The sequence below is a fragment of the Macaca mulatta genome, chromosome 7 (genome assembly GCF_049350105.2).
Source record: "Macaca mulatta isolate MMU2019108-1 chromosome 7, T2T-MMU8v2.0, whole genome shotgun sequence".
Classification (NCBI taxonomy): domain Eukaryota; kingdom Metazoa; phylum Chordata; class Mammalia; order Primates; family Cercopithecidae; genus Macaca; species Macaca mulatta.
In genome coordinates, this window is record NC_133412.1 from 165,101,576 (window position 1) to 165,129,073 (window position 27,498).

General features: G+C 45.8%; 2 protein-coding genes and 1 long non-coding RNA gene across 13 annotated transcripts in view; 1 reads left to right on the top strand and 2 right to left on the bottom strand.

The window, feature by feature from the left end:
• TC2N (tandem C2 domains, nuclear) overlaps positions 1–15,311 on the bottom strand; it is an 87,983-nt gene extending 72,672 nt beyond the window's left edge. Inside the window, exons 1-3 of one of the 8 annotated variants that reach the window (XM_077941635.1) lie at positions 14,917–15,304; positions 4,340–4,444; positions 2,042–2,195 (exon numbers count right to left, since the gene is read on the bottom strand). The gene's annotated coding sequence lies outside the window, so the exon portion shown is untranslated. Of the gene's footprint in view, positions 1–2,041; positions 2,196–4,339; positions 4,445–14,916 lie in introns of all 8 variants that reach the window. The other 7 variants (XM_077941633.1, XM_077941632.1, XM_077941639.1 and 4 more) reach the window with 7 other exon arrangements.
• LOC114679626 (uncharacterized) overlaps positions 1–18,941 on the top strand; it is a 35,479-nt gene extending 16,538 nt beyond the window's left edge. For 2 of the 3 annotated variants that reach the window (XR_013396502.1, XR_013396501.1), the window contains one exon: positions 7,877–9,588. This is a non-coding gene — a long non-coding RNA (uncharacterized LOC114679626). Of the gene's footprint in view, positions 1–7,876; positions 9,589–13,797; positions 13,973–16,401 lie in introns of those variants that run through there. The other variant, XR_013396500.1, reaches the window with a different exon arrangement.
• FBLN5 (fibulin 5) overlaps positions 17,180–27,498 on the bottom strand; it is a 78,965-nt gene continuing 68,646 nt past the window's right edge. Inside the window, exons 10-11 of one of the 2 annotated variants that reach the window (XM_015144314.3) lie at positions 27,015–27,210; positions 17,180–18,149 (exon numbers count right to left, since the gene is read on the bottom strand). In XM_015144314.3, coding sequence (XP_014999800.1) covers positions 17,988–18,149; positions 27,015–27,210 — 358 coding nt within the window. In that variant the 3' untranslated portion in view covers positions 17,180–17,987. 2 annotated transcript variants of the gene reach the window in all.

Below are 27,498 nucleotides of genomic sequence, written 5' to 3' on the forward strand. Positions count from 1 at the left end.
GGAGGCTGAGTGGGTGGATCACGAGGTCAGGAGATTGAGACCATCCTGGCTAACACAGTGAAACCCCGTCTCTACTAAAAATACAAAAAATTAGCCAGGCGTGGTGGTGGGCACCTGTAGTCCCAGCTACTCGGGAGGCTGAGGCAGGAGAATGGCATGAACCCAGGAGGAGGAGCTTGCAGTGAGCCGAGATCACGCATCTGTACTCCAGCCTGGGCGACAGAGCGAGATTCCATCTAAAAAACAAACAAACAAACAGACAAAAAGGAACATGAGGTAAAGGAGATGGCATGGCTGTTATTAAACATTTGTTGCTACTCTAAATAGGCTGAGAAGCCATTGGAGAGTTTGGAGTTGAGGAATGACGTGAACTGATTTTTTTAGTACAGATCGCTCCAACTGTTGGGTTGAGAATAGAGTGAAAGGGACAGGGGCAGAGGTGAAGGCAGAGGGACCAGGTAACTGATTCTGCCTATAATCAAGGTGAGAGAGGAAAGTGGCTGGGACTCAGAGTGTAGGAGTGAAGGTGCCAGGTATGAGGGTTAAATGATATAACATATGCACAGCATGATAATTGACACAGTCAGTCCCCAGTAGATGTTCACTATGATAACAGCATTCTGAACAACAAGACCCAGTAGTAGATGGTTGGTTCATTGCATGGCAGACCCAGGTAAGTGATTACAAACTAGGTAGTCGACGTCAGAATTAGAAAAGGAACTTTTTGAACATTTCTGCATGTATCAATTGAAGTGAAATTGAGTCAAAAGTAAGAGTTCATGCTGCCCTTCATTGAATTCTCTGCTTTGATTTTTTTTTTTTTAACTACACACACACACACACACACACACACAATCTGTGATCAAAAAAGTTATTGAAGTGCCGTGGTTGCCCAGAATTCAGCCTGACCTTGCAGCACTCCTAGTTATTAAAAATCATTTCTATGGGCTTACATTTTTTGGTTTAACAAGCACAAGAGGCCATGAACTCTTAATATCTGAAGCAAACGTGTTAAACATCTGGGATCTGGCATAAGCTTCTCCTGTGGGATGCATTGTTTGTGCAAACTTTTATTGAATTTAAAAAAAAAAGTAAGTACTGAGTTTCAAAATATTCGTGTAACCTAGTAAGAATATTTCTCTGAATCCAGAGTCAAAATACAGAGTTTTAAAAACTGATTTATAAACTTAAATTTAAAATTAGGTTAGAAGTCTGTTCTTAAAAAACAGCATGGTTTTGAAGTGGAACCAAACTTCAGCTCTAGCTCTAACAGCAGATGGCTGATCTAAGTTAAATAGGTTTTTCCAGGCTAAAGGCACAGCTTCTGACCACTCTAAGAAAGCCATGGGGTTTGCAGGAAGGGTACTGGCCTAGAGTTTAGGGCAAGTTCTGTGACAAACACAGATAATCTTGGGCAACTTACTTTACCCTGGGCTTGATTTTCCTTATTTTCTATAGAAACTGGAAGGAAAAATACTTACCCATGGATCTTAGAAATGTACGAGGATAAGAAATAAAATAAAATAATAAGTGACAGAACTTTTAAAAGTTCTACACATAAGATGAGGAGGAGGAGGAGGGGGAGGGGGAGGAGGAGGAGAAAGAGGAGGTGGAGGAGGAGGAGAAGGTGAAGGAGGAGGAGAAGGAAGTGGGGGGGGAGGGGGAGGTAGAACATACGAGATTCCTATTTGAAGATGCAAAAGACCAAACAAACTGAACAAAGCTTTTTAATGAAGAAAGACTAAGGGTTGTCTTTGGAGTGTTCCTCTAGGGAGGGACAACCTCTTGTATTCCTTTAGTATCTCCTTGAAGTGTTCAGGGAAGCATCCGGACACAGGGGACAGTCTTATCCATCTAGAGTAACTGACAGACGAACAGGTCCCTCTCGACTTTCACAATCCATAGCCTGAACATTCTGAGAAGTAAGAGAGAGCAAAGCCTGGCTCAGCCCACCCCATTGCCTCTGCTAGACTGAAGGACAGGAAATAGAGAAGGAGCCAGTCCTCCCCAGAAAGGGACAGGGATAGCTTTTTAAACTCACCTCTCCCTTCTGACAGGAGGCTGCTATTCCTTGCAATGTATTTTTGTGCAGCTGAGGATCTGGAGGGTTTCTGACCTGAACAGTGGGCTGGGAGCTGAGTGTGGGAGCTGGAGTTCTGCATAATAGAGTAGGATGAATTTGGAGTTTGGGGACTCTGTAGAAAGAGGAGATGAAGAAACAAGTTGAGTCGGGGAAAGGAAAGTGGGAACCAGTGGAACAGCAGGGATGGAGAGCTGAAAAGCAGGTTCCCTTCTGTCCTACCCTCCACTCTCAAATCCTCAGTAAATTTGCCTACACACCCAAATGCAAATGGAATGTATTCATTTCTAGGGCTGCTGTACAATGTACCACAAACTGAGTGACTTAAAACAACAGACGTTTATTCTCTCACAGTTCTGGAGGCCAGAAGTCCAAAATCAAGGAGTCAGCAGGGCCATGCTCCTTCCAGAGGCTCTAGGGGAGAATCCTTCCCTGCCTCTTCCTAGCTTCTGTTGGTCATGTAAATCCTTGAAGTTCCTTGGTTTATAGCCTCAAAACTCCAACTCTGCTTCCATCTTTGCATGGCTGCCCTCTTCTCTGTGTATCTTTGTGTGTCCTTTTGTAAGGACATCAGTCATTGGATGTAGAGCTAACCCTATTCCAGCATGACCTCATCTTAACTTGACTAATTACATGTGCAGAGATCCTGTTTCCAAATGAGGCCACATTCCATGTGGACGTATATTTTCGGGAGGACACTATTCAACTCACTACAGTGTTGTTTATTTTTGTTCTTATGGAAATCAAGTAAGAAGTAGAATCTCATCTCAGGGGCAACTGGCAAGGGACGATTGGATGGTGGGGGACAAGGGGAGTTGTGGCGGGGGTAAAATGGCCTGTGAACCAAACGAATCCAAGGGAAGTGCCGAGGTTGGAGTCAGAAGTGACCACAAAAATAAAAGCCCCCTCCACTTCCCATGGGAGTTTTAGAAGTGTGGGAAGACTTTGGAATTCCACAGGGCATAGAGTAAGTTCAAAGCAATATCATCCAGATCTCAAAGGCCAGGAAACCACAGCTGACTTCTGGGTTACAAATAAAACAAAGACATATGAGAGAGGAGAAAAAAAGATGAAGCAGAAGGAAGGACAAACGGTGGAGAGATGAGCATGAAAGACAGATGAGTTTTTTGAAGAGAGACAAGGGAGGGAAAATCACCAGTTCTTTGGGGTCAGGGTTAAGGCTCTAGCACCTGGCATATAAAAGGTATTCAAGATATGTTTAGGGGCCAGGCGTGCTGGCTCACACCTATAAGCCCATCATTTCAGGAGGCTGAAGTGGGTGGATCACTTGAGATCAGGAGTTTGAGACCAGCCTGGCCAACATGGTGAAACGCTGTCTTTACTAAAACATACAGAAATTAGCTGGGCATGGTGGTGCACACCTGTAGTCCCAGCTACTTGGGAGGCCAAGGCACGAGAATTGCTTGAACCCAGGAGGCGGAAGTAGTTACAATGAGCTGAGATGGCGCCATTGCACTCCAGCCTGTGTGACAAAGTGAGACCTTGTCTCAAAAAAAAAAAAAAGAAAAAAAAAGTAAGTTTAGGGAAGGAAAAAGGAAGATAGGGAGGAGAGAGAGCTGTGCCTGGGAGGCCTCATGTGGTGTCACTAACAATTGCCTCCCCTGTCCCCAGAGCTGTCTATATTGTGGCTGTTTGTTCATGACCCTAATTAATGTCAAAGCCCAGAGTGCCATGTGGGAACCCTCTCTGCACCACAGGTCTTTAGACTGAAGAGGCAGCAGTCCCTCTTCCACCAAGGCCTCTGGAGTCTCTCCATCCTTTTCCAATGGTGCTTATTCTATCTAAACTCTCATTTGAGTGGCCACATATCCTGGCCTCTTTGTGGTTTTTGCTGTCCCTAGTGCCACCAGAGTTTACCCTACCTTGAAAGGTCACAGAAGTGGTCTAAATTAGGGAATATCCTTCAACACAAAAAGGCAAGGAGAGCCCTGTGGATTAAGCCAATTGTTTTTAGATCACTTGAGATACAAGTAGTTAAAACAGCTTAGGATTGGAAAGATCTTGTGGTTTATGAGAAACAGCACTAGACCAAAGGTAGATCAAGCAAGAGACCCATCTGCCAATCTGCCACTCACTCCCAGCCTTCCCTGAAACTAGTCAATCCCCAACTCCAACCTCAGAGTCCTCATTGTAAAGGCATTTGTCCCTCATGACGGAATTTCTAGATCCTTTCAGTTGTCATGGACTATATTCTATACTTTTCTGGAAGCATTCTCAACAAAATATAATTAAAATTACCTCCCTGGTACACCCATAGTGCATTTCCAGAGGGAAAATGTTGCTAGAGACTCCCTTCCCAGTTTGTAGAAAGTGGCCAGGAAATGGGTCTGATTTCAAATCTCTCTGAAATGCAATGAGAGGAAAGCACTGAGGGAATGCTGAAGTGGGGTCACTTTTGTCCCCCAAGTTCCAGGAACCATTTATAAACCGAGTCATGGCTTGGGTGAATGGCTTGTAAGTTTGAAGTGAAGAAAGATGTAGGGGTACCAGCTGCTTGCTCAGATAACAAGGAAGAAAGACACCAAGCACCTCCATACACATCACCTTATTTCTCAAAACAACTGGAGGAGGTATTATTATCCCCATTTAACAGATGAGAAAAGTGAGGCTCAAAGAACCTCAGTAAATTAGTCCAGGTCACAAACTAGTAAGTGGCAGGGTTGAGACCCAAATCCAGGTCTATTCAACTCCAATCCCAGCATTCCTTCCACTATTGGCAACAGATTGGCACTATGATGTCCAGTCACCTGAACCACAACAAAATTCCTATAAAGAACCAGAGTGGTACCCAGCCCACTTTTCCAAGTTTGCGTAAAGAACAGAGCCATGCTTTTGAGTTGGGAGTAACAGCTGTTTGGGCAGGGACCAGAGCAAGAAATTGTTCATGCAGGGATATTTAACCAGCTCAGTGCCCAGAACAGAGTGGAAGCTTGAAGAATATTTGGGTTTTTGTTGTTGTTGTTTGTTTGTTTTTTGAGATAGGGTATTGCTCTGTTGCCCAGGCTGGAATGCATTGGTGCCATCATGGCTCACTGCAGCCTCAACTTCTTGGGCTTAAGTGATCCTCCCACTTCAACCTCTTGAGTAGCTGGGACCACAGGCATGCACCATTATGCTTGGCTGATTCTTTCCTCCTCCTCCTCCTCCTCCTCCTCCTCCTCCTCCTTCTGCTTCTTCTGCTTCTCTTTCTTTTTCTTTTTTTTTCTTTTTTTTTGGTAAAGATGGGGTTTCACCGTATTTCCTAGGCTGGTCTCAAACCTCTGGCCTCAAGCAATCCACCAGCCTCAGCCTCCCAAAGTGCTGAGATTACCAGCATGAGCCACCACTCCCAACCAAGAATATTTGTTGAGAAGTTGAGTAAATACAGGATTCAGGGTTGACATCGACATCTTTTCTTTCTTTTTTTTTTTTTTTTTTTTTTTTGAGACAGAGTCTTGCTCTGTCGCCCAGGCTGGAGTGCAGCGGTGCGATTTTGGCTCACTGCAAGCTCTGCCTCCCAGGTTCACGCCATTCTCCTGCCTCAGCCTCCCCAGTAGCTGGGACCACAGGCGCCCGCCACCACGTCCGGCTAATTTTTTGTATTTTTAGTAGAGACGGGGTTTCACTGTGTTAGCTAGGATGGTCTTGATCTCCTGACCTCATGATCTGCCTGCTTCGGCCTCCCAAAGTGCTGGGATTACAGACGTGAGCCACCACGTCCGGCTGACATCGACATCTTCTGCAGGTTACCAAAGAAGGATCTGAGGCTCAGAGAGGCCAGATGACTTGCCCTAGGTCACATAGCAGAGAGAATTGGACAAAGAACCAAAGATGTCTAGACTTCAGACAGAGATCTTCCTTCACATCACCATAACTCCTCTGGCCAAGAGAATTTTTCCTGTACATTTTAATTAAATGCAGTATACTTTGAGCCAAATGATTGCTAACCTCCAACTGAGAACACTTATTTGCCTAATGAGTTCTTTAGCAAAAGACTCTGCTGCTTCAGGATGCAGAGATAGCTTGGTTAATGCATGTTTCAGTTTTCATATTATGCTATGAGTCATTTTTGTTTATCTTAGAATTCTTTCCTCATCTGTTGTGTGTGGTGGCCCCAGTCACCAGGGAAAGGAACTTTGTCACTCACTCAGGAAGTGATGGACTGACTCCCTGTGAGTGGATGAAGAAACTGCTTTCATAAGCGTGGTCATGCAGATCAAAGTGTGGGTCCTCTACACATGTTCCCAATTAACTGTGGCCATCCCATTCCGTGTCCCTTGCACTCTCCAGCATAGTTTCTAATCCTTTAACAGCCCAAACAACAAGAGGGAAGCCCAGCCCAGCCAAAACAAAAGCAGAAAACAGCCAAAGGAAGATGAAAACATCCTAGTGATTAGTGAGAGAGATCCAAATATCCCAGTATCTGGAGCCACCTCGGGGTACTGGGATATTTGGAGCTTCTCACCGCAGGGGGTTGCCTCATCTGCACCCAGTGTCACTTCCCACAAGGACCCCAGAGCTCAGTCTGTAGCACTAGACTCTGTGCTTTGATACACACTGCTGGCCATCTTCACAATACCTTCACCCAAATGTGGCCATCTTCAATTCAGCATGTTTCATTTGTCAAACTGTGTAGTTAAGATCTATCCATTTAACTGTATGTAAGTATTACCTTAACAAAACATAAAAATTTTTTAAAAAGAAGCAAGTTTAAAATGACATTCACCTTTCCCTTCTACCAAAACTCTTCCTCCTGAGGTCTTTAGCCCACTCAGGGTGTCCTTTGGCTCCCTAAACCTCCATACCCAATCAATCACCAAGACCTATTGATTCCACCTATTCCATTTCTCTTGAAGCTTTCCCCTTTTCTGCATTTTCCCATCATTGCATTCTGCTCAACCTACTGACACTGACCACCTACTATGGGCCAGGCACTGTGCGAGACTGTAAGTCTACATTATGAACAACACACAAATAGTATCATGCTGGAGTTTGCATTTTAGAACCCCAGGTGGAAACTACACCACAGGGGCACTGGTAATACAAAAGGAGTGACTCCCTCTACACAGGGGTGGGGGCTTGGTGGGCTGCACAGACCACACAGGTCAGGGATGGCTCTGGAAAGTTCCTAGAGAGGCTGATCTCTGTTGAAAGATAAATAGGTATTTGCCAAGTGGGCAAAGAGAAGAACTGCATTCCAGCCAATGAGAAGAGCTCAGACAGGAGCAGCTGGAGGGAGTACCTCAGCCATTCTGGTTTGTCGGGGATGTGTTTGTTTCTTCAAGAATGTGTTCTAAAGGAGGGGAAAGTGGTAGGAGCTGGAACTGGAGAATCAAGCAGGAACCAGATCACGGAAGGTTTTGTCAATCTCATTCAGGAGTTTGAAACTTAGTCTGTGGGCCTGTGGGCAGACGGAATGTCAGTAGAGTTCTAAGTAAGGACCTAGTCAGCCTTACTCTTTAGAAAGATCACTTTAGGAATAATGTTTCTTATGTGAACAACTGCAATTATTTTTCTTAACTCTCATCTCCCCTCCCTCCATATACCATTTCCAAAGTGGAAAACAAGATGATGTGTTTTCCCTAATAAAAAATGGAAACAAAATTAAAACCTCACCACAGCTTCCCATAGCAGACAGCAGCAATTCCAGACTCCAAGGAAAATTGTTCCTGGAGATGTTAATAGTTGTTATGGGGAGTAGGGGGGCTGGGAAAGGGGGGAAATCATTTCCTTGCAAAAAAAAAAAAGTTGGATTAACCTTTATATGAAATTAAGCAGGTTTCCTTTTCATTGCAGGACTTCTCAGAGGCTTCAATTTTCTAAAATCAACTGTGACTGTTTGAAAAGGGGATTCAGCATTCAAATTCCCCAACTTATTAAACAAGTGAGTTCCTTGATCTTGGAGCGTTGATTAGCATCTTCATGGGCTAGTCTTCTGTGAAATGCTGACCTGCACAGTATGAAGTCCAAACTCAGCCCGGCGCGGTGGCTCAAGCCTGTAATCCCAGCACTTTGGGAGGCCGAGACGGGCGGATCATGAGGCCAGGAGATCGAGACCATCCTGGCTAACATGGTGAAACCCCGTCTCTACTAAAAAAATACAAAAAACTAGCCGGGCGAGGTGGAGGGCGCCTGTAGTCCCAGCTGCTCGGGAGGCTGAGGCAGGAGAATGACGTAAACCCGGGAGGCGGAGCTTGCAGTGAGCTAAGATCCGGCCACTGTACTCCAGCCCGGGCGACAGAGTGAGACTCCGTCTCAAAGAAAAAAAAAAAAAAAAAAAAAAAAAAAAAAAAAAAAAAAAGAAGTCCAAACTCAGCTAGAATAGTATTCTGAATAATCTAGCCTCAACTTTAATCCCTTCCTGCCATACACACATCCTTGTATCCTCTGTTCCAACGACACTTGTATTCTTAGTGCCCTTCCCTCTCTCTATGCTTGAGGAATTCTGGGTCATCCTTTAAGCCATAGCCAAATAGCAACTCCACTGTGAAAAAGTGGTCTGTAGTGAGGGTTGCAGAGATACAGGTTGATCTGAATCAAGGCTACTGTCCGTGAAACCCTTTATATAGTATGTGGAAATTATTTGGATGAATAACTCTGTAATCTGTGAATCTGTGAAGAGGGATGGACTATATTTTACAAAGCAATTAGGGGTTCTTTGTGACTGGCAAAGAGACTGTGGCCTCTGGAGACTGTGCACTGTCTTGTGTTTAAAGAGACTTCAGTTTTTCCCAGCCTCTCTGCTCTAGATTACATGAAGAACAGAAGCATCATGTCAAGCCACTGGATACCATAATGGAGTGGGACAAAGGGAGTGCTGGAAAGATGTCTGGAAGTCCATGTTTGGGAATGAGTGGGGGTAGCCTGGATCTCTAACAAGGGCTATTGGAATGAAGGAAATGGATTCTAGGATGGAGAGACTGGAAATCAAAAAGAACCCGGAGAATGAGTCTTCAGAAGAACAGCCACAAGAAAGTACCATGTTCACATAAGTGGATACAGCTACTTTCTTTTTTAAAGCAGGAACAGGAAGAGGGCAAGTAACAACAATAACAAAAAGCTGTGACTTTGCTCAGGAAGAGATGTTCTAGAGACTGCTTCTGTGTGCTTAGGAGAGAAGAAAAGAGGAATTTAAGGGAGAAGTAATAATGCATAAAAAGCTTTGTACTTTGTCCCTTGCACCCAGCTTTGCTTTCATTGGACAGGACCTAACCCTGACTACCACCTTGCAACTTTGGGATGGAGAACAGGTGAAGGAGAAGGTGGGCCAGTGCAGAGAAAGAAAGAAGAGAGAGAAGAGAGGCAGGGGAAGAAACAAGAGGAGGAAGTGGAGGGAAGCAAAGGCGTCACCAGCTCTTATGCAGAAGTAAACAGGAGCTGGACATGATGGCTGATGCCTGTAATCCCAGTACTTTGGGAGGCCAAGGCAGGTGGATCACTTGAGGTCAGGAGTTCAAGACCAGCCTGGCCAACGTGGTGAAACCCTGTTTTTACTAACAATACAAAAATTAGCCAGGCCTGGTGGTGGGTGTCTGTAATCCCAGCTACTTGGGAAGCTGAGGCAGAAAGATCACTTGAGCCTGGAAGGCAGAAGTTGCAGTGGGCTACCTGCACTGCAGCCTGGGTGACAGTGAAACCATGTTGTTGGGGGAAAAAAAAAAAAAAAAAATATATATATATATATATATATATATATATATATATATATATATATGCATTGCATCTGACTCAGCAACTCAATTTTGTAATTTTAACTAATTTTAAACAATTGGTCTTAAATTATAGGCTGGGTGTGGTGGCTCACACCTGTAATCCCAGCACTTTGGGAGGCTGAGGTGGGCAGATCACTTGAGCTCAGGAGATTGAGACCAGCCTGGGCAACATGGCAAAACCCCATCTTTACCAAAAATACAAAAAAATCAGCCAGGCAGGCACCTGTGTTCCCACCTACTTGGGAGGCTGAGGTGTTAGGATTGCTTAAGCCTAGGAGATGGAGGTTGCACTGAGCTGAGATCACACCACTGCACTCCAGCCTGGGTGACAGAGTGAGACTCTGTCTCAAAAAAAAAAAAAAAAAAAAAAAAAGGAAAGCATGGATTCAGAGTTTGACCCGGGGAGGAAGAGGAAGAGAAAGAGAAAGAGAATCAGCCACATCTCCACCTCCTCTTAGTTTTCACCTCAGCCATCAACAGGTTTGTTGGTCTTTGTTGAACCGGCAAAGGAGTGGAGTGGAGCTGAGGGAAATCTGGTGAAAATTAAGATCAAGAGCAGCCTTGAGGCGATTTCCCAGGATGGAAGCCTCCTGCCGCTGCAGATCAAGTGTGAGCAGCACAGGGCGCCTTGGCTCAGCATTTGCTGGAAGGAGCCACTTCCTCTCCTCCCTGCGGCCTGCCCCATCCCTGCAGTCACGCCAAATGAGGCAGCCTGCTTCTTTTTGGTGTGCCTTATTGTTCCAAAACTTCTTGGAGTACACCTGGGAACTCTTCACCACCTACTGATGAAAAGTCCCAGCTTTTATGGTGAAAAATGATGTCCCGGATTCTTTTTTTTAATCGCATTGAAGTCCCTAAAAAGATAACACATTCCAAAGTTCCAACAGACCAAAAAAAAAAAAAGAAAAAAGGCCAGAAGCAAAGGAGTCTACCTCTCTGTATGACTTCTGAGTTGAAAAGATCTCCCTGACTAACTATGGTTTTACTGAGAGATGTAGATGATGATTTTAATAATGCCTTTGCTCAACAAAAATGTAACTGTTACTGGCCATAGGGCTGCTTCTTAGAAAGACTGGTATGGAGAGACTGGCTTAGAAAGACTGGCTGTGTGGAAATGCCAGCCTTGGGGCAGAAACCTCCATGAGATCTTTTTAAAAGTGGAACTAGAACAAAACAAAATAAGACAAAACAAAACTACGAGGTTACAGCATCACCATAAAGATCTAAGGTATCTACAAATATCATAGCTTGGTTTCGATGATATTACCAAACAAAACTGGAGTCGGCTTGCCCAGCGCAGTAAGGCCAAACGTTCACATCAAGGTTTTCTAGTGGAAGAAGGAAGGGGATTGATTTACGAGACACCAAGCAAGGAGAATTGAGCAGCTCACGCCTAAGACCTGATCTTCCCAATGGCTTACAAGCAGGGGTTTCTAAAGGCAAGGGTAAACTTCAGGAAAGCGAAGTTACAAGCAAAATTTTAAATTGATACATGGAGGTTATATACCGGTTTGGCCTAAAAAGGTGAGATAGCTTGGAGTTGGGGGCTTACGAGGTCCGAGGTGGATTCAAAAATTTTATTTGCAAAGAAGGGAAGCTTTGTCAAAAGACTTGAGTTCGGCAGAAAAGAGTGTGGGGTCTGGCCCGTGGGTGTGACTTCCTCCAGGTCCTTCAGGAAAAAGTTTAGAACAAAGAATGGAGGCCAGGCATGGTGGATCACAGCTGTAATCCTAGCAGTTTGGGAGGCCAAGGTGAAAGGATCACTTGATGCCAGAAGCTCAAGATCAGCCTGGGCAAAAAAGCGAGACCCCAGACCCCATCTCTACAAAAAAAAAAAAAAAAAAAAAAAGTAAACAATTAGCCAGACATGGTGGCACGTGGCTGTAGTCCCAGCTACTTGAAAGGCTGAGATGGGAGGATCACAGGACAGGAGGTCGAGGCTGCGGTGAGCTGTGATTACGCCACTACACTCTAACCTGGGCAACAGAGCCAGACCCTGGCAAAAAAAAAAAAAAAAAAAAAAGCCAGAATAAAGAACAGAGGTCAGAATTCAGTCCTCAGTTCTCCCTTATCTGAGGTCTGCATGCCAGGGGATCCATTTGGTAGGGGTCTGGGTTTCTGAAAACAACTCAGGGATATATGTTAAGATGTTACCTTTAGTTTCTACAACTCTAACTTCCCTGACTATTGTTTTAAGCTACTATTACCTTCTTGCTTATCAAGTTGCTCCTTACTTCTCAGGGCTAGCTGGGTGCCTGGAATTTCCCTTGCAGAAACTCAAGATTTTGCTTTATTTCCATGCTTGTTGGGGAGTGGGGGAAGGAGGCCCCTAAAAGGGGTCCCTGCTTTATCTCAGTAATGCCTTTTTTGGTAAGTTTTCAGATGAGGGGATGTAGAACATTCACAAATAAAACAATCCACACTCGCTTGAGGGATAAATTATGAATGGTTCGTACATTAAAACTCCAAAGATCCCAAAGCACCTACCCTATTTTAAAGCACAGTAGCTATTGTGATACAAGCCAGTTTTGCAATGTTAAATTCATTCTGAGTAGAAGATTGGAAAGGAACACTTAGAAAAAAGGAACAGGTTGAAACCAAAACAATCCTCTCCAAACGAAAACTTATTTTAAACAGAATCAAGTGATCCAATGACTCTGTGGCCTTAAATCAATATTAATTAATTTCTCAAATCCTAATAAGTAGGTATCATGACACTGGTATTTGCATGTGTGTACAATTTACCCTGCCTTCATCTTTTTTTTTTTTTTTTTTTTTTTTTTTTTTTGAGACAGAGTCTCACTCTGTCACCCAGGCTGAAATGCAGTGGTGCAATCTCGGCTCACTGCAACCTCTGCCTCCTGGGTTCAAGCAATTCTCCTGCCTCAGTCTCTGAGTAGCTGGGATTATAGGTGTGTGCCACCACTCCCACCTAATTTTATACTTTTAGTAGAGACGGGTTTCACCATATCGGCCAGGCTGGTCTCGAACTCCTGGCCTCAAGTAATCTGCCCACTTCAGCCTCCCAGAGTGCTGGGATTACAGGCATGAGCCCCTGTGCCTGGCCCCCCTGCCTTCATCTTTACATTATTGCTCAAGAATATTCCAAATTCCTGAAAAAGTCACTGCCTGTCAACATGCAGTTCCCCTCTGAAAGAACACCAATAATGGCAATTCAGTAGATCATTCCTGTATTGACACCTATTTTTTCACTTTAATGATTTATTTCTCTGATGGCTGCTGGCTAAGACTCATTATTAAGAACCATTAGTAAGTCAAACATTCTAACTTGAGGCTTTCATGCCAGCAAAAGCTACCAAAGTAATAAATTTTGCCTCTGTGCACTCCTTTGTTTTGGAGCCTCTTGGTTATTAAAAAACAAACCAAAAAAAGCATCTTTTAGCTATGTTCAGGGATTCCAACAAAGATATCAGTCATTTGTTAAGTAACAGGACTAAGAAATTTGAAAACAAAAATATCAGCACAAGGAACAATCTGTGTATTTGTTTGTAGTTTATGAGCATTGGCCAATTCCAAAATAATGAAGAGATTTGCTAAGTGCTCACTTTTTTTTTCAGATAAGAAAATATTGCATTTAAAGTAAACACAAATTGTATCAAAAAGAAAAAGTTTATCTAGCATTTATTAGTGTTTCAAAGTATTTAATAATTCTAAGCAGAAACAACTTATTCTAAATTTCAAACACGTCTATAAATGTTCCTAAGAATTTTTCTTATATAAAATAGATATCTTAATAATTTTTAAAATCTAACTAAAATAAGTTTTGTTGACCCTGCTACTGCACCTACGACATTATATTCCAGTTTTGTCTTGTATGCTGCATAAATCCTTGGATAAAGGTATTATTAAAAAGTTATTAAAGTTTTAAATTAACTTTTAAATTAAAGTTATTAAAAAGTTATTTAAAGTTATTAAAAAGTTATTAAAGGTGTTATTATAAAGTTATCGGTGGACTGTCTATCCTGTTCATGTCTCTGAATCCAGCAACCGGCTTAACCAAAGTGGATTCTCAACCAAAGTATGTGATCCTCTCAAGACAAAGACCTTTTACAAACAGGATTTCATCTGGCAAGAGGGGAGTGGAGAAGAGCTCCTTCATCAAGTCTTCTCTCTGTGGGTGAACCCGTTGGCTCAGAATGAACAACTTAGGCACATTACGGTAAACACCCAGGCCACAAAAATGCGTTGAAACCACTGAAAATGAAATAATCAGACCTACTTAAATGTTTTTACCATCTGGGCAAATAACACCCCAAGGGCCAAGATTTACCTAAGAAAGTGTCTAAGTATGTTACCCAAGGCTGAGAGGCAACAGGTAGGTGGATTTTGTGCCAATTAGAAAGTGTTATGATTGGCAAACCACTGCAAAACTCTGAAATTGCAGTGAAATGGAAATGCTGGCTGTCATCCCCAAAGTACATTTCAAGGAATCACAAAACTTCAGAATTAGAAGCAACTGAATTAACGTTTTCACTCATATGAAAGTTGGAAGATGAGGTGGTAACACGAGAGCTTTTGCAGGTGTCCCTGCTCTTAATCTGTGCCCCTTCCACCTTGGTACCTTTCATTCTTCAGGACCTGATGGAGTGGTACAAAGCAGGGGTCACTTGACAAGCTCTCAGCCCAGCTCCTGGATAGGGCAAAGCTGACAAGGAGGAGACACGGGGAGCCTGGAGATCTCAGGGTCCAGGAAACAGCCGCCCCTTTGGAACTGCACAGCAGAGCATAGCACTGGGATCAGAGAGCAGACTCATCCCCAATCTTGTGCAAAAAATAACATTTGATGATTCCCAAGGTAGGTGAAGCAAGTAGCATTTGGGGTTCCAGCAGCCCCTACAACTGTTTCCCAATGTTTGGAGTTTGACTTTGCAGTGTACACTTTGCCCTGGACTGTTTTTCTCTTAATTTTTAGGCCCAAGTGTATTTTAAGGTAAATGGATCCCACATGCCTCTGATGCATTTACACTGAACTCATCAGACCATGTTTTGAAAGAGCAATCTGAGGTCCAAGAAGCCCTTGGAGGCTGCTTTTATGAGCCTCTCTGTGCTTCTTTTCTTAGAAGCAGGAAGCCACATTTTGATACGAACAAATAAAACACAAACCTTAGAGACTCGGATCTGGTTCCAAATGTGGCACCTCTGAAACCGGTGGGTCCTCAAATCATCAAGACAGAAAGCTTCCCAGCCTTCTTTTTGAGAAGTTCATGGAAACGTACCCGTGTTCTGTTGAGCCCAGAGGCAGTGGTTCAGAGGTGCTCGGTGCAAAGCTCACACAAACCTTCAGCGTTTCTGTTTCCACACTTCTTCCCAGCACCTGAGTCTCCTGACACAGCCAGGACCCAGGCTCACTGCTGCCTTCTGGCCTTTGCTCTTCGGAGAGCTGAGCTGAGTGAGTCCCAAGGGAATCACCCTCTGTTTTCTGAGCTTTGAAACCAGAGCATCCTGAGCCATTTGTTGCTGATGTGATTGCTAACACCACTTGACCCTGACTGAAGAACCACAACTAGGGATGGTTTAGATATGCTTAGTTAGAGAAAAAAATAACCACAGCCAACAGCAAAGTGAGGTGTGTGGTGTGGGTGTGAGAAATGTTCTAGGGGTGAGGAGGGAGGACTTGCAGCTTCTTGGATGCTACAGGGAGTGGAACATGCTGTTTCCTTCCACTGAAGGCCTAAGATACTACTAAGTGGAACAGGAGAGTTCCCTGGCCCCCTCACAGTATGTGCAACAGGGGTGTGGCTCTCTGTTCATCTGCCCCAAGCTAAAACCCCTTATGGGAAGGGGAGCACGCAGACAGGCAGGTGCAGGAACCAGGGTGAGCACTTTTGGGCCCCAGTCCCAAGACAGCATCTAGGGGTGGGCGTCTGTGACTTCCAAAGCCCAAGTAGGCACGTGTTACAGTGCATTCTTTCAGCCTTGCCATCTGTGGCAGCTTAAGCATTAACCAGCTTAGTGGACCCTCTCCCTTTTCGCAAGGGCAGAGGGCCAGTATGACAGCTTCCTATATCCCGAGCTCTTGTCCAGCATCCTGGAAGAATCAGGTCACACATGAATTTGCAGGATGAATGCAGGCGTTTTATTGAGTGGTGGAGGTGGCTCTAAGTAGGATGGATGGGGAGCTGGACAGGGGATAGAGTGGGAAGATGATCTTCCCCTGGAGTTTGGCCATTCAGCGGCCAATTTTCAGATCATCTCTAGCCGAATTCCTCCCAATGTTCCTTCTCTTCTCTTCTCTCCTTCTTTGCCGTGCTGTTCTGCCATTCATGTCTGCTCATCTTCTTGTCTCCCCATCTGCTTCTGGAGCCTGGAGCCTGGGGTTCAGGATGTATATGGGTACAGGATAGGGGATGTGGCAGGCCAAAAGGCAACTTTTTAGGGATGAAAACAGGAATACCTGTCCTCATTTAGGGCCCGGGTATTCAGGCTTGAGGGTGGAGCCTTTGCCAGGGAACCACCCTCTTCTACCCAGTATTTCTCTGTCTCCTGTCCATATCATAAGGATCTGTGGAATGCCTACTAAGACTAGGGGTCCAGGGCACAACTCCTGGTAGGCACCGTGTGGGTCCTTAACGAATATCTCGCCAACAGGTAGGACGGGAGCACCCTCAGATGGATCCGTAGACTCCACCTTGGCTATCAGGGAGTGCACTTTTTTCCTGAAGCCTTGGGATGATTCCTGGGGTGGGACATAAAGACAGCCATCCCAACCTGTCCTCCTGTGACTTGCAATGTTGACTGTTGGTTGGCCCCTGCCCAGGGTTCTAAGATTTGAAGGATATCCAGAGGCCCTGACCAGGAAAAGAATAATGAATCCTACAATGAGCAGAAAAGACATTGAAGGTAAGGCAGCTAAGTCTCCAGCCCCATCTGTCCACCTCTCTTTCTACGATTTATAACAATACATTCTCGACTCTGGCTATGTAGTCAAGTTTTCAAAAATCATGATGGCCAGGCCCTACCTAAGCCCAATGACATCAGAGTGTCTGGGGGCATGTCCCAGGGAATCAGTCTTTTCTCCAAAGTTCTACTGGTTATCCTTCTATGCAGCCAGGATCGAGGGTCACTGGTTCAAAGTAACTTGAATACATTCCTGTTCTGCAGGAGCATTGGAAATAATCTACATAAGAGAAGAATTGTTGGTTGTTTTCTAATCAGATGAAACAGGACTCAGGGATGATGCCTCCCCCTAACTTCCCCACCACCCCCATTTCTCTGCCCCACTGCCCCCCTCCATCGACTTGCCAGAGTGACAGATAATGCCCTAGCTCCCTGGAGAGCTTTCTAAGCACATGATAAACAGGTTTAAACAGAACTAGAACCCCAAATGCTGAATCATCTATGATGTCAAAATGAACCAAACACAAGCTCTCTTCAAATATTTAATCAGTTTGGAGACCTCTGCCTTCCAATCCAATTGGGTAAAAATTCTAAAGAAAGCAAGATTAAGGGGTCCTCAAAGAAAACATTGGGCTAAAATGGAGAGGAGACTGAGTTTGGGAAGACAGAACATAGCATGTGTCTGAAGGCCTTTTGAAGGAATTCTACAACATATTTTAAAAAAATACTCAAAATGAACAAGACAGGATTAAACCGTTATACAAATTTACGGACAACTCAAACTTATTTTATGGCTGAAAATACCAGACATGGTTTTGAAATACATTCTCAAACCCTTCCATCCTGCTGTGGTTTGTTTACATAGCCTTCTCAGTGTAGGCAAAAAGCAAACTAGCTACTCCCAGCGTTCCCCACCAGCTCCCGGGTCTTTGCAAAGCAGTAACACAGTGAGAGAAGGAGTGAAAGAGGTGAAGAGGTGACAGCAAGCTGTTCACAGTCTTTGAACACAGACTCAGACCCCCGCAAACCTAATCTATTTTCTTTGAGAAACATGGAAATAAACTGAAGGCCTTGAAAATTCACCAACAATCTTACATCAGGGGAGCAATGATAATACTTTTTGATAACTGCATCATAGGAACTGGGGGTGGCATGTCCTTCAGGGTGACAGGTCTGCAATAGTACAGGTGAGAGTCAGGATGTCGGGGCTGACTCTTCAGGGAAATGTTCAGCAGGAAACGCATAACGTCTGTGTCGCTCTCATTCTCTCTGTTATTTCCTCTTCTCCTGTCCCTTGGTGCCGATGAGAGCCAGCGTCGGAGGCTCCAGCCCGAGGCTCAGAATGGGTACTGCGACACATATATCCGCAGTCGGATCACGGAGCTGCCTCTGAAGTTAATGACAGTGTTGACAGTGATCATTTCCAAGTCCAGCTGGATTTCCCGGGGCCCTTTGATGGGGCGTGTCATCACCAGGGTGGCACTGATGGGGCCCGTTTGCTGTGGACAGAACCGGGGGACACCAGTGAGAAAAAGCCTGCATGGTGTCCCTGCAGCCCCACCAGGACACTCCCCTTGCCTCCATCAGTCAAACTGGTACCCCGTCGGTGCCTCAACTGTGCCACACTCTTTCCCTGGCTTTGCCCACTCTCCACCTGGCTCTTTTCTGCTAATCCTTCAGGTCTCATCTGAAAGGTCACTTCCTAAGAGGAGCCTTCTCTGATTCCCCAATCTAAGTCAGGTCCCCTCTGACCTCTGCCGCTGCAGCCTCTACTTTATACAGGATGGAAAGCATTTATGACTACGCATGATTGTCCACACTGTCTACCTGATCCATGTCTGATATCTGGGCCCCCACTAGGCTATGAGTTCTGTAAGAACAGGTACTGGGGTCAGGCTTTTCACCACTGAGTCCCCCTAGAACCCAGCATGGTGCCTTGAACACAGAAGGTGTTCAGAAAATATATATTGAATGATGAACGAATCATTGATTGAACCTTCTACATGGCTTAGGGCTGTCACTTCACCTCTCTGGGGCTCATCTCTAAAATGAGGGTTTGGCATTGAGTACACATGGACACAAAGAAGGGAACAACAGGCACCATGGTCTGCTTCAGGGTGGGAGGCAGGAGGAGGGAGGGGATCGAAAAAGAAAAACTATCCACTGGGTACTGTGCTTATTACCTGGATGATGACATAATACGTATACCAAACTCCTACAACACAGTCATTTACCTAGAGGACCACCATGCACATGTACCCTTGAAAGCAGAATAAAAGTTTTAAAAAACGTGTTTGAGAAGAAATAAAATGAGGGTTTGGACCAGATCAGTAATTAAAAAAAAAAAAAAAAAAAAAAAAAAAGGCATCAAAAGCTACTGGAACTTTTTTTTAAAACTAACAATTCCAGGGGCCCATTCCAAGATTTTCTAGGTCAGTATATTTTTAGGTGATGCCTGGGCAAGGTGGAATTTAAGAGTTCCCCTCTAGACACCCTAGAGTCATCTCCAGCTTCACCGTTCTGCAACCTGATCACTGTGGTCCTAATAATTTCACGTGAACTCTCTCCTCCACTGAGTCTTTTTCTAAAACTTTCAAGGAGGAAGGCAGAGAGGAATGACATCAGTTGAGCACTCATCATGTGTGAGGCACTCTTCTAACCATGTTTATGTACATCTGCTTATTTAGTCCTCATAAAATGGCTGGGCACCATGGCTCACAACTGTAATCCCAGCATTTAGGAGGCAGAGGTGGACGGATCACTTCAGGCCAGGAGTTCGAGACCAGCCTGGCCAATATGGTGAAACCCCATCTCTACTAAAAACAGAAAAATTAGTGGGGCATGTTGGCAGGTGCCTGTAATCCCAGCTACTTGGGAGGCTGAGGCACAAGAATTGCTTGAACCTGGGGGGCGGAGGTTGCAGTGAGTAGAGATCGCACCACTGCACTCCACCCTGGACGACAGAGCGAGACTCCAGCTGGAAAAAAAAAAAAAATCTCATAAAATCCTGAAAGGCCTTGCCAAAGTGTGGTCCCTGGACCAGCAGCATGGGCATCACCAGGGAGCTTCTTATTTTTATTTATTTTTTTTTTTTTTTGAGATGGAGTCTCCCTCTGTCACCCAGGCTGGAGTGCAGTGGCCAGATCTCAGCTCACTGCAAGCTCCGCCTCCCGGGTTTATGCCATTCTCCTGCCTCAGCCTCCCAAGTAGCTGGGACTACAGGCGCCCGCCAACTTGCCCGGCTAGTTTTTTGTATTTTTTTAGTAGAGACGGGGTTTCACCGTGTTAGCCAGGATGGTCTCGATCTCCTGACCTCGTGATCTGCCCATCTCGGCCTCCCAAAGTGCTGGGATTACAGGCTTGAGCCACCGCGCCCGGCCAGGGAGCTTCTTATAAATGAAGAATCTCAGGCCCTGGCTAAGATCTACTGAGCCAGAATCTATAGCTTAACACAATCCCCAGGGCTTTGTGTGCACATTAATTATTGAGAAGTGTTGATCTAAAAACACAGGACCCAGGTGGAGGGCCCTGGCTGTCCTTTCTAAGTGCTGTATGGAAGGTATGACTCATTACTTCCCCGTTTTATGAGTAAGCAAACTGAGATCTCATGAGGTTAAATAATTGCTTAGGGTTACCCAGCTAGTCTTGGGCAGAGCCAAGAGCTTCCATTCGGGTTTTTCTGACCCCAAGCCCCAGGCTTTTTTCACTGCACAGCAGGTATTAGAAAAGGCTGATGTGTGTTTCACTTCTTCCTAGCACCGACCTAATGAGAGATGCTCGCGGTCAGTGCAAGAGACAGATATTGGCACTGGTAGAGGAAACAGCGAGAGGGAGAAAAGGGATGGGCTGGACAATCACTTCCCATACACTGCAGAGCTCAACCCTGTGTCCAGAAGCTGAAAGCAACAGTCTCTGCAAAATAAAGGAACTCAGCTGGTCTACAGCTACACTAGATGTTTTATCTGTCTCCATAAAGGGAGGGCGCCCCATAAAGCTCTGAACATCCCCAAAATCCACCACAGGTAAGACAAGGGTGGGGCTGGCAGACAGGTGCAGGCCAGGTGCTGGGACCTCCCCTATCCATGAGGCTATTGGCAGTCTGACAGCCACACAATTTCCCCTTGGCACTGGTTCCTCCTGTTCCCGTCAGCATCCACGTGACTGGCACCTCCTCATGCAGAAGATCGCTTGGACTTCCCTGTCAGCCCTTATGAAACCTGAGCCCTGGGCCAGGACTTCAGAGGGTAAAGCCACACAAGGAAGTGCCGGCAGCCTTTACATATACAAATATCTCACCAGCTTTCACTGTGTGAACAAAGACCAAGAGTTGAGAACCCTGAGCTGGGGTAGCCCTCCGGAGGGAGATCTGCGGAGCCCAAGGTCTGGAAAGGAGAAGGGGGCAAGTGCAAACTTCCAAGTTGTTCCTTTGGGCTCCCCTGGTAAATTCTCCTGAGTACAAAAGAATCCTAGACTCTCCCATTTGGAATCCTAGACTCTCCCATTTGGAAGTAACTGTAGAAGCTGGGGAGTCCAGCCTCCACCTGGGTCCACCCTACCCACAAGCACCTGGAAGAGCTCAAGTACCTGCCACAAGAGCTGAGGACAGCCACCTCCACATTCAGCTTTTAGGGCAGAGCCAGGGCCTTAATGAAATAACCCCCCGAGAGCCCGTGGGCATTAGTAGCCTTGGTGGTGTGAAAAGATGAGGAGGAGGAGGGTGGTGGTGGTGGTAGTGATGATGGTGGTGGTTATGATGCCAGGCATCTGGCTACAACCTTTCCTACACCTCTTAATTAATCCTCATAACCCTATGCTGTAGGTAGGTTAGGGATACTACATAAGGCCACAAAACTACTGCATGGTACTAGATTTTATGGCTCCAAAAATCATGTTTCTAACCACTACACTCTCTGATAAGGTCTCTGTACCTCTCCATTTACTCACCATCCCGTGGGTCTTGACTCGAGAATCACCACTTTGTGTTGTGTTTGCTAGGTTGTTTTCCCCCTCTCCGCTAAGGTGTGTGTGGGTTCCTCCAGGGCAGAGACCACATCCTGTTTGTTTCTCAGCGCTCAGTGCCTGACCTGAAGCCTCATACACAGTGGTGCTGAATGCATGCTGGTGACGGAAGAATGCACACGAATGACTGAACACCAGTGGACTTGACCACGCTGGGCGTCGGCTGCCAGCAGCCCACCAGCCGTATGTCTTCCTGGCCCTGATCCCACATGCACTCAGGTTTGTTCCAATCAGCTTGTGGGATGGCATGGTCTGACCTGTGGCAAACAGCCACGCTGCAGCAGGCCAGCTTCCATGGGCCCTGCCACTTGATCCATGTGTGACATGGAGTAAGTGCACTTTGGCACAGTCTGAACCCCATGACCTTGCTCCTTCTTCTGGCCCTAATTATGACCCCCAAGCCACCTGACCAGAGCCAATCATCAGTCCTCTTTCTAGGGCTCAGTGAGAGACAGACAGCCAGTAAGGCTTATGAATGGGCTTGTGTGTGCATACATGTACGCATGTGGGCATAAGTGTGTGCGTGTGTCCATGCGAGTGTGTGTGGTTTGCCTGCGGGGTGAGATGAAGCTCCTCCCATGTGCTTATAATCAAATCAATGAATCTTAGGGTGTGAGAGCCTGGACGGCCATCCAGCCCCACCTCCCACACAATGCTCTAGTCTCCTGGGTAGCATTCCCAAGCCCTCATGGCCCAGCAGCTCACAGCCTCCTTACAACAGTAGCAGCAACAGTAGCAGTTGCCACAACAGTATCTATACAATCGTAACTGCTATTTATTGAATACTTTCTATTGTAACTGGATGTTAGATTTTTCTTGTGATCTCAATTTCTTCTGAGACCCGGAAGCTGGAAGAGCAGGTAAAACATACCTCCCCATCCTAAAAGAAAAGTGTAACAGCACAGATATTTGGTGCCAGGCTGCTTAAGTTCAAATCCTGCCCCAGTGCTTATTAGTTGTGAGACTAGTTGGGCAGGTTGCTTGGCTTTGTGCCCCAGTGCTCTCGTCTGTAAAATCTGGATAAAACCATCCTATATCATAGGATTCTTGTGAAGAGTAAAGGGTTACTGTATAGAAAGCACTTAGAATAGTGTCTGGCACATACAGGTACTATACACGGCTTGCTGCTGATGCTGTATGTGGAGTTATTGGGGGTTATACAGGACTTACAAAGTTGTGATCCAAAGCCAGATGTTTCCCTAATTCCGTCACCCCCTCCAGCCTACAAACATACTTTTTTGTTTGTTTGTTTTTGTTTTTAGAGGCAGGGTCTCGCTCTGCCACACAAGCTGGAGTGCAGTGGTACAATCATAGCTCACTGCAGCCTCGAACTCCTGGACTCAAGTTATCTTCTCGTCTCAGCCTCCAGGGTAGCTGTGGTTACAGGCCATGCCACCACACCTGGCTAATTTTTTTAAATCTTTTTTTGTAGAGATAGGGTCTCACTATGTTGCCCAGGCTGGACTTGAACTCCTGGGCTCCAGCGATCCGCCCACTTCAGCCTCCAGGGTAGGTGGGATTACAGGCATGAGCCCCTGTGCCCAACTCTACATATATTTTATTAAACACACTTACCAGCCTCCATCTCAATCAAGAGGGGTTTCAAGAAAAAAACAAAAAAACTGCTCAGAAATGCAGACCCCTGAAGTTCAAGGATGCAGAAGGTGGTACCAGTCTCTCCAGGAGAAGTCTGGAGGTGTGAGCCCTGAGCTGCCCGCACACCATAGTGAGGAATGGGGAATGCAAGGAGCTGATGTTGACATCCTGAAAGGCCCTTGTGTAAGGTCTGCTGCCAGGATGCCATGACACCCTCCACCTCACTACCACCACGGAACATCTGTATGGGACGTAGCCCCAGAATTAGGGGCTGAGAGGTTTGGAGTAGCAAGTGACCAAGCACAGGCCCTACTGCCCATATCATGGACTGGTCAGTGTGAAGTCCTCAGGCAAATCTCCAAAAGACCCAAAAAAGCATCCTGTGAAAGCCACAGCTTTGGGGTCTCTGCCCCTGAGGGAGCACCAATGCCTGGTTACAATGGCAACAATCAGGGAGGAGCCTCGCTCTCCCAACCTTACCCTTTCTACCACCTGCTCCTAAACCGTGAGCCCTGGAGGATCCAGGGCCAGCACTACCATTCCTGGGAGGGTAAGAAGAGGGCAGGGCAGAGGCCAACCACACCCCGTGCCTGCTCTGAACTAGGAGACAGGGAGAAACTTCACAGTGGGTAAGAGACAGAGAGGTTGAAGTTTCCATTTAAACTAGCACAGACTTTTGACGTGAGAGAATGAGACAGTCCAATAGAAATGGAACATGCCTGTGAATCCTAGGGAACTGACCTGAGATGTAACCCAGGTGCTCACAGGTTTGATCCAACAGCGTGAGAAAAAGAAAGTCATTGACTGTTTCACTCCCACCACCAAACTCCGCTTCTTTGATAAAAACAGTATTCCAGACAGGGCGCTAAGTGGATGATCTCATCTAATCCTAAAGTAAACACTCATCTAGAGGTCCAGAGAGGTTAGGTCACATCACACAATTGTTAAATTGTTAAACTGTAGAAGAAATGGCTCCAGAGCCCACATTAGAATGACTGAGTGGCTTGCCGGGGAGGGTCCCACAGCTTTGGACAGCATGGACCCTTGGAAAGCCAGCCTTATCGGACAATTTCTGTCTTCCTGCTTTGTGGCCCATGACTTCATAGGGCCCAGTCCCTAATGAAAGCACATAAACTCCCATGGACCTGTCCTTTTCAATATGGCTCCCCACAGTGACCCTGGAGGATCACAGCAGCATCTGTTAGAAATACAGATTCCTGGGTGCAGTAAACTGAATAATAGCCCCCAAAGAGATCCAAGTCCTAATCCTTGGAACCTGTTCTGTTATAAGGAAAAGGGTTTTTGCAGATGTGATTAAGAATCTGGACAGAGAGACTATCTGGATTGTCTGAATGGTCTCTAAATCTACTCACAGGTGTCAATATAAGGAGACAAAGGGAGATTTGATACACACCGAAGAGGAAGAGGAGGCAGCGTAACCACAGAGGCAGATATTGGAATGATGCAGCCACAGTCAAGAAATGCTGGCAGCCCCCAGAAGCTGGAAGAGACTTGGAACAGATTCTCCTCTAGAGCCTCCAAAGGGAACACAGCCCTGCTGACACCTGAATTTCAGCTCAGTGAAACTGATTTCAGACTCCTGACTTACAGAACTATGAGACGATAAATTTCCTTTGCCTTAAGCCACCAAGTTTTTATTTTTATTGTTTTTCAGAGATGGGGTCTCCCTCTGTTGCCCAGACTGGAATACAGTGGTGTGATCTCAGTTCACTGCACCTTCGACCTCCTGGGCTCAAGCAATCCTCCCATCTCAAACCACCTCCCTACTACACCGCCCCAGGTAGCTGAGACTACAGGTGCCTGCCACCATGCCCGGCTAACTTTTTTTTTTTTTGTAGAGACAGAGTTTTGCCATGTTGCCCAGGCTGGTCTTGAGCTCCTGAGCTCAGACATCTGTCCACCTTGGCCTCCCAAAGTGCTGAGATTACAGGCATGAGCCACCACACCCAGCCTTACTATTATTATTTTTTAAAGTAAAGGCAGGGTCTCACTACATTGCCCAGGCTGGTGTCAAACTTCAGGCCTCAAATGATCCTCCCGCCTTGGCCCAGCAAAGTGCTGGGGTTACAGGCGGGAACAACCACTACTGGCTAAGCCACCTAGTTTGTAGCAATTTGTTACAGCAGCCCCGGGAAACTGGGAAATTAATACACCTATGCCTCACTCATCATCTTCCAAAATTGATTCTCTGGAGAGGGAGCTCTGGAATCTGCTTTCTGGGCAAGTGCCCAAATTCACACTGAAATGTGAAAAACATTGTTCTAAGCCAGTGGTCTCTATTTATTAATTTAAGACGGAGTCTTGCTTTTGTCGCCCAGGCTGAAGTGCAATGGCAAGATTTCGGTTCACTGCAACCTCTGCCTCCTGAGTTCAAGCGATTCTCCTGCCTCAGCCTCCTGAGTAGCTGGGATTACAGGTGTGCGCCACCACGTCCGGCTAATTTTTATATTTTTAGTAGAGACGGGGTTTTACCATGTTGGTCAGGCTGGTGTCAAACTCCCGACCTCAGGTGATCCACCTGCCTTGGCCTCCCAAACTGCTGGGATTACAGGCGTCAGCCACCGTGCCCGGCCAGCCAGTGGTCTCTAAAGAGGGGTGGTCGCTCCCAAGAGTTGCAGGATATGAAGCTCAATAATACAAATGACACAGTATTAGATGCATACAATTTACAAAAAAAAAAAAAAGTAAACATATTGTAGCATGTCTGCTTTAAAACCTTTTGCTGATGTGGGTAAGTCAGTGTTGTCTAATCAAACTTCCTATGGCAATAGACATGTTTGTATCTAGGATGTCTCATACAGTAGCCATGTGTGGCTTTTGAACACCTGAAATGTGGCTAGTGCCCTGAAAAAACTGAATTTTTAATTTTATTTAATTCATTCAGTTTTAAAGAGCCACAGGGGCCACTGTGCTGGACCACGCTGATAGAGCCCACGTCTAATAGAGCCCACGTCTGCGAGCCACACCTTTAACACATTCTCTGTAAAGTAAGTACCCTGAGGGCAAGGATTTGGGGAAGTTTTCTGCATTGCTGTATCCTTGGTTTCTAGAAGTGCGTGGTAGGTTGTTTTGTTTGTTTGTTTTGTTTTGTTTTTTTGTTTTTGAGACAGTCTGGCTCTGTCACCCAGGCTGGAGTGCAGTGGCATGATCTCAGCTCACTGCAACTTTCGCCTCCCAGGTTCAAGCGATTCTCCGGCCTCAGCCTCCCAAATAGCTGGGATTACAGGCTTGCACCACCACACCTGGCTAATTTTTTTATTTTTAGTAGAGATGGGGTTTCACCATGTTGGCCAGGCTGGTCTCAAACTCCTGACCTCAGGTGATCCACCATCTCAGCCTCCCAAAGTGCTGGGATTACAGGCGTCAGCCACTGTGCCTGGCCTGCATAGTAGGTACTTAAGAAATACTTGTCACATGGGTGGGTGGAAAAATGGAGAAGTGAATGCCTCTCCAACAGAATGTTAGGAGAAAAGAGGCCTGAGATTGAGTCTTGGCCTAACTTCCCATTTCACAGATGAGAATCCTGAGGCTCAGGAGGAGAAGTATCTTTTGTAAGACTACACAGAAAGTGGTGGAAACCAGGACCTTGAACCACACTCTCTACTCTTCTCTCTCAATGCCTGTCCCTCCTAGCTCCACTCTTACCTGCCTGCATTCAGCATGTTCCTGGGAGAGACAGCACAAGGCCACTGTTACAGATGGTGTCCCCAGTCCCCACTCCCTCTTACCCGCATATAAAATTCTCTGCCCTCATTCCCAGATTTGATCTGGAAAATGTAATAGGCCCCAGGGTAGCGGGTCGTGGCTTGCATTTGGAAGATGTCAGCAGGAACGGAGCGTCCTGACACCACGTCCATGTCCCGGTACAAGATGGTAAAGGGCTGGTCTCTGCAGCCAGGGTTCTCAGCAGGACACATACAGCGGCTGTGGAAAGGGAAATCATGTGAGAACTCAAGAAATCCATTCCAGGTGCTGGTTGTGCCTACTTCCTCTCTTAAAACACTGAAAATGAGGCCATCCCATTTTTAACATCCAAATGCCATAACTGTAGAATGTCTCTGCTCCTAGCTTGAGTCTAAAAACTCTCCAGCATGTAGGCGAGCTCTGTTTCCTAGAGAATGGACTTTTCTCACCAATCAGACGTTCTGGTACTAAACAGAATATAAACCTTAGATCTCTGGTTTTCAGAATGTTAGAACATTCTCCAAGATA